Below are 6,743 nucleotides of genomic sequence, written 5' to 3' on the forward strand. Positions count from 1 at the left end.
CCACCTCCTGCCCCCTTTCTGAAGAAATACAACGGCCTAAAATTAACTAGTTAATCAGCAGCTGCTCCTGAACTTTAGCGCTTCACTGCTATCATCACATCAGCCCAGCAGCGTCACCTACACACCACCGCTAGTAGCCTGGTAATAAAGCAGTGTTATTTATTATTTATTTATTGTTCATTAACGTCATTGTGATATCCCAGTGATTCCTCTGTCACTGAAGACCCACATTCCTGCACATTTTATTGTTTTTGTAACACATTACCTTCTCCAGGACCAGTGTATATTATGGAGGCTTTTTTTCAATAAGATTCATAAGCCAGAAGCAGAAATTTTTATAAATCAAATCGTTTTGAATCAAAAATCGATTTTGAATCGAATCGTGGCCCCCAAAATCGGAATCGAATCGAATCGTGAGATAGTAAAAGATTCCCACCCCTACTTGGTTTGTCTGTAAATACACACATTATATACATACTATATATATATATATATATATATATATATATATATATATATATATATATATATATATATATATATATATATATATATATAAATTCTCTCTCTCTCTCTCTCTCTCTCTCTCTCTCTCTCTCTCTCTCTCTTTGTTAAAGAGCATAATACAAAGTATTTCAGAATGAAAGCAGGTATTTCTAATGTGTAACATTGTCCTGTATCATTACTACATCTCTGCTGTTTGTAACAAACCAAACCTTGAGAAAATCGGGTATAAATTGGTAGTTGTGATTTTTATAAGTGTATTAATCACCTTCCGAAGTGTAAATTAATGCACTGGGGGCGCAGGGTTGCCTCCTCCAATATGGCGGCCACGTACAAGATGTCTATGTAATACAGTACCTGCTCCAGTACAGAAGGGGGCGCTTCGTGGAGAGGCCGGAGTAATAGCTCAAACTACATTTCCCAGAGTGCACAGCGGTTCCAGTATGGCGCTGCCCGTGCTGGCGGTGTCCTGTAGATATGTTAAATCTCGCTGAACTGAGTGCAGTAATGTCTGTTTATCGCTCAGTGCGCGTAGGGATGGTGCTGGGGCTCGGGCTGGTGTGGAGGACTGTGAGGCAGTGTGAGGGCAGAGCTGGGCTCAGGGCAGTGTCGGGCAGTGCTGCAGTACAGGGGCTTAGAGCAGGAGAGCACAGCTGGCTCTGTGGATCCACTGCAGCTGTTTTACACACAGTGCAGGGACGCGTGGAGGTGAGGCAGAACTTCATCACTGAGGAAGAGGAGAACGCCCTTCTTCAGGAGCTCGAGCCAGGACTGAAGAAAAAGAGATACGAGTTCGACCACTGGGATGACGTACGTTAAGGACTATTAGCACTAGCTATAACATATACAGGTGCATATCAGAAAATTTGAATATCATTAAAAATGTTACTTTGTTTTAGTTATTCAGTTTAAAATGTGAAACTCATATATTATATAGATGTGTTACATACAGAGTGATCTATGTTAAGTATTTATTTCTTGTATTGTTAATGATTATGGCTTACAGTCAATGAAAACCCATAAATCAGTGTCAGAAAATTAGAATATCTAATAGGACCACCTGATATTTTTGGCAGTGTGTGCAGTGCACCAAGTCCTGCTGGAAAATGAAATCTGCACCTCCATAAAAGTTGTCAGCAGGCAACTTTGACAATAGATATGACTCTCCAAACCATCATTAATCATCAGTAAATTTTACATTTCATTTGTAAATCAAGAGACCACAGTCTGGAGAAAGGGTGGAGAGACACACAGTCCAAACTGCTTGAGCTCTAGTGTGAAGTTTCCACCAATCAGTGATGGTTTGGAGAGACATGTCATCTGCTGGTGTAGCTCCACTGTGTTTTATTATCAAGTATTTAAAAAAGTGCATTTTTTCCCCAGAAAATCTTACAGCACTTCATGTTTTCCTCTGCTAACAACTTTTATGGAGATCCGGATTTCATTTTCCAGGAGGACACACTGCCCACACTGCCAAAAGTTTCAATTGGTCTAATATAAAATAAAAAAATTCTAAGACACAGATTTTTGAGTTTTCATTGGCTGTAAGCCATAATCATCAACAACAAAATACATAAACACTTGAAATAGACCACACTGTGTATAATACATCTATATATAATATGAGTTTTACATTTTGAATTGAATTACTGAAATAAAGTAACTTTTCAATTATGTTTTTTGAACTGCACTAGTATAACATGCTGCCCATTTGAGGCCTGTATGGGCAGCCCAACTGGGAACCAGTCGTATGGATGATTAATTCACACAACCCCTGAAGCATCTTACCGTCTTTCTCTCAAACTCATCACTGTATGATTTATGATTGCTTCATACATATTAAACACTTTAATTGTAAGAAACACATTAAGGCAGATTTGTTTTATTAATGTAACATGAAAATTTAAATCACATAACAATTTAATGTGACAACATAAAAAAGGTCATGATCACAAGGTAATATATGTAGGCAATGAGGAAATATGTACAGATTACATTCTTCTGTTCCATCAAGGTCTAGTTTTAAAGTCTATTGTTGAAGGTAGCCCGGGGTTAGCATAGGCACTTTATATGCATGTTGTATGCTGTTTAGAGTAGCTTTTCTATCAGTTCAGAAAGGGGTGGATTAACCTTTGTAGTCCTTGCTCATCAATGAGCCTTGGGTGCCCAACACACTGTTGCTGGTTTGTGGATTGTTCCACCTTGAACCACTGTGACGGGAACATCCTTGCTGCTTTAGAGATGCTCCAGTCCAGCTGGTTATAACAGCTGGTTATTATGCAGTATCAGTAATATTATCGTTTTTATTGTCCACTCAGGCAATTCATGGTTACAGGGAGACGGAGCGGGCGCAGTGGGGAAGTGTTTGTACCGGTCTGTTGAGCCGTGTTAGAGGCGTGGCTTTTCCAGAAGGCAGTCCCCTGCTGGGGCCTGTGCATGTCTTGGACCTCGACAAAGCCGGCTACATCAAACCTCATGTGGACAGTGTAAAGGTGTGTCCTCTTTAAGAGGTTTAAGAGGCTTTTCTAAAGCTTTGAACACATACAGCTCTGTAAAAATTAAGAGAGCACTTAAAAAAAAAAAAAAAAAAAAACCTCTGGAATATAATCAAGAGGATGAAAACTGTGATTAAAAACCAACCAGGGTTATTCCACCAAATATTGATTTCTGAACTCTTAAAACTTTAAGAATATGAACTTGTTTTCTTTGCATTATTTGGAGTCTTAACCTCTGCTTCTTTTTTTGTTATTTTAGCTGTTTATTATTTTCTGCAAATAAATGCTCTAAACGACAATATTTGTATTTTATAGTTCATAGAATAAAACAATAATGTTAATTTTACTCAAACAAATACCTGTAAATAGCAAAATCAGAGAAACTGATTCAGAAACTGAAGTAGTCTCATTTTTTTCCAGAGCTGTATATAATAGAATAACAGAGAGGGGGTTTGAACTGATATGGCAGAAGATGTTCTCTACCACTGAAAAGCTTTGCCCTAGAACCTTGCCCTAGAAGTGTGGCTGTTTTCAATATACAACTTATACGTGTCTTTCCAGTTTTGTGGAAGCACCATCGCTGGGCTCAGTCTTCTATCTGACAGTGTTATGCGGTTGGTTTTGGAGGATAACTCTGCAGAATGGGTGGATCTGCTTTTAAGTCGACGTTCTCTCTACATACTGAGGTAAAAACCGCTCTCCTTCAGTCTTCAAGTGATATTCCAGCAAACAAACTTTTTTAGTTTTTTTTTTTTTAATGTTCAGTTTTCATTAGATTGATTGTTTTCATATAGTAAATATGAGTACTAATATACATGGGAACTTTTGTTTTTCAACCTCTCATTATCTCTGATGTACATGGCTATTTACATGGCTATTTTTAACCTGTGTCTCTTGGGTAAACATGCTGTTTTTGTTACTGGGCTTTTAAGTGTGAAGATATTGTATGTAAATGGATCGGTTTTAATTGGCTCCGAGCAGTCAGGAACAGTGATTCTCAACTGGTGGGTCATGGACACGTTCTGGGGTGGGGTCACAGACAGCTTTGTGCAGTTTTAATATTTAACCTTATTGTAGTAACTTTTATATATGTAGTTGTGATTTCCCTCATCAGTTTATTTAAAAAATAAATCTTAAATTTACTTTGAATGAGCATGTATGTTTAAATTGTTTTTTGAAGGCTATTTTTCAAAAATAAATTTGTTTGGTTTGTGTTCTGTAAAAGTGGGTCATGACTTAATGACCATGAAAAATGTGGGTCTTGGGTTGAGACCAGACTAGAATTCAGCATCAATGGGTAGTCTCAGATGATATTTAGATTCAGTCTCATTTCTCTTTTGTTTTTGAGGTGTAATTCTGTTTCTAGGGGAAAAGGTGAAACCTCCCCATAGGAACTGGGACAATCTTTTTTCATCCAATACAGATACACCTATAGCTAGTGCCAGGTGGTATACCGGAGAGGGATTTAAAACCGGAGGGGGATTTAAAACCGGTATGCATTTCTCTCATACCGCCACACCACTAGAGGCACTGCGGAGCGCTGTGTAGAAGCGCACAGTGTAGAACAGCGCCACCAAAGAAGCACACAGCTCGCTGCAAGCACACAGGTGGTACAGCAATAATTATTATTGTTCATTCCTTAATTCCTCTGTGATGGGGAGCTGAAATTAGCTTATATAAACTTTTATTTTCTTTTTCTATTCCACCTTAGTAAATGCTGCAGTACACTGCAGTGTCTGTTGCACCATTTAAGGTGGAGCAGAAGCGTTAGCTAGCTACTGAGACTACTAGTGAATTTTCTTATGCTTGTTTTAAAGAAAATGGCAATAAAACATTAAAACTACACATTAAAATATGGGCTAATATAGTGTTTATCATCATTTTTAACAAGGAAAATACTCAAATGTGTGGGTTTCTTTGGTCACTTGTGCCACCATTCCAGCCTGCCAAATATCGGGATACCCCTACCCCTAGGTGTGCTTGTACAAAACAGAGGGATAGGGCTAAGTGGTAGGGGTAAGGGGTGAAATGGGATTGGGCCTTAGTTTTTGATAGAAATGCAGATCTGAGATGCAGAAAATATTATATATTTCACTTCATGTAATTAATGTGTGAGGACAACACACAAACACACACATCTCAGCATGGTGTGAAATCATCTGCTTTCAGATCTTAAGCACCTGTCTTTAAATGTCAAACGGTGATTAGTGGGGTCCACGCAGCATGTAATACTATGTTCACCTCACAACATTTAATGTTTGGTTTTGGTTTCCATTCATACTCTCTGGTTAAATTCCCGGTCTATACATTTTATCTGTGTGGACTAATGTGAATAGCATGCTTTAACAGCTACATGAGATTTATATGGTACTTCAAATATTATTAAGTAGTAAATATATTTTATTTTTTGTTTTTTACATTGTTAGATAATTGACCTTAGATTTAGACAGACTTTTTTTTCTAAATTGTGTTTTTTTCCTCCACAGGGATGAAGCACGCTTTAAGTTCACACACGAGATCCTGAAGGATGCAGATTCTTATTTCTTAGGACAGAGAGTGCCTCGCCAGCGGCGGATCTCTGTTATTTGCAGAAACCTTCCTGTTTAGATGGCTAAAGGTGGAGGACTTTTATGTATTATCTTGGAAGGACAGTGAAACACAGTCTCTGGCTGGTATGAAGAAGTTTTCAAATTGGATATATGGAATATAGCTGCTAAATTCTCATTTTGTTCTTAGACTTTAACGGCAATGAGGGTAATGAGAAAATGGGGCTTGTGAAAATATTCAACTGTAAGTAAGAGCAAGTCGTTTGTGAAGTATACAAAGTTATACTATAATAAAAGTAGAAATAAATTTGGCAAAATATGACATATGAGACTTACAGGGGTTGGACAATGAAACTAAAACACCTGTCATTTTAGTGTGGGAGGCTCATGGCTAAATTGTAGCAGCCTGGTGGCCAATCTTCATTAATTGCAAATTGCATCAGTAAGAGCAGAGTGTGAAGGTTCAATTAGAAGGGTAAGAGCCCAGTTCTGCTCAAAATATTGCAATGCACACAACATTATGGGTGACATACCAGAGTTCAAAAGAGGACAAATTGTTCGTGATCATCTTGCTGGTGCATCTGTGACCAAGACAGTAAGTCTTTGTGATGAATCAAGAGCCACGGTATCCAGGGTAATGTCAGCATACCCCCAAGAAGGACAAACCACATCCAACAGGATTAACTGTGGACGCTGTAAGAGGAAGCTGTCTGAAAGGGATGTTCGGCTGCTAACCCGGATTGCATCCAAAAAACATAAAACCACGGCTGATCAAATCACGGCAGAATTCAATGTGCCCCTCAAATCTCCTGAACTGTCTGTCACCACAATAAATTATTGTGCTCTAAAACCAGGGGTTTCAATTTCATTGTTCAACCCCTGTATGTGAATATGATTATTATAAGAGTTGCAGTTACAAAGCTGTATTTCTACTTGAGTAAAAATACAGAAATACTTCCTTGTGTGGCACTTTGAGATTTAGGCTCTGTTAAGGCCTATCTTGGTATTTATGAAAACAAATAGTTTATTCTGTCTCCAGTAGCATTTTTAAAACTCAAATTGTCCCTATGAGAACACATTAAGTTCCTAAACTCAAACACAATAATGCCAGCACAACCGGGGTTGATAACATGTCACAAAGAATGATGTCCAGTTTTTACTAAAAGCAGTGATGGAACATTTTTTGTTCAATCTCTCA

General features: G+C 38.1%; 1 protein-coding gene across 1 annotated transcript; it reads left to right on the forward strand.

Moving 5' to 3' along the window:
• The first annotated feature begins 890 nt into the window (after positions 1-890).
• On the forward strand, positions 891-6,499 carry alkbh7 (alkB homolog 7). Its single transcript, XM_007239177.3, has 4 exons — positions 891-1,314; positions 2,823-2,996; positions 3,561-3,685; positions 5,486-6,499. Exons 1-4 carry the CDS (start codon positions 982-984, stop codon positions 5,604-5,606), a joined length of 753 nt encoding a protein of 250 aa, XP_007239239.3. The 5' UTR covers positions 891-981; the 3' UTR covers positions 5,607-6,499.
• Positions 6,500-6,743: the final 244 nt, after the last annotated feature.

The sequence above is a fragment of the Astyanax mexicanus genome, chromosome 19 (assembly GCF_023375975.1).
Source record: "Astyanax mexicanus isolate ESR-SI-001 chromosome 19, AstMex3_surface, whole genome shotgun sequence".
NCBI lineage: Eukaryota > Metazoa > Chordata > Actinopteri > Characiformes > Acestrorhamphidae > Astyanax > Astyanax mexicanus.

Bases quoted from the DNA above. Each gene is read 5' to 3' on its own strand.
- alkbh7 (XM_007239177.3), top strand. From the start codon at position 982: ATGTTAAATCTCGCTGAACTGAGTGCAGTAATGTCTGTTTATCGCTCA. The intron at 2,997-3,560 runs GTGTGTCCTCTT...GTGTCTTTCCAG, and splicing joins CTCATGTGGACAGTGTAAAG to TTTTGTGGAAGCACCATCGC. The intron at 3,686-5,485 runs GTAAAAACCGCT...TTTCCTCCACAG, and splicing joins CGTTCTCTCTACATACTGAG to GGATGAAGCACGCTTTAAGT.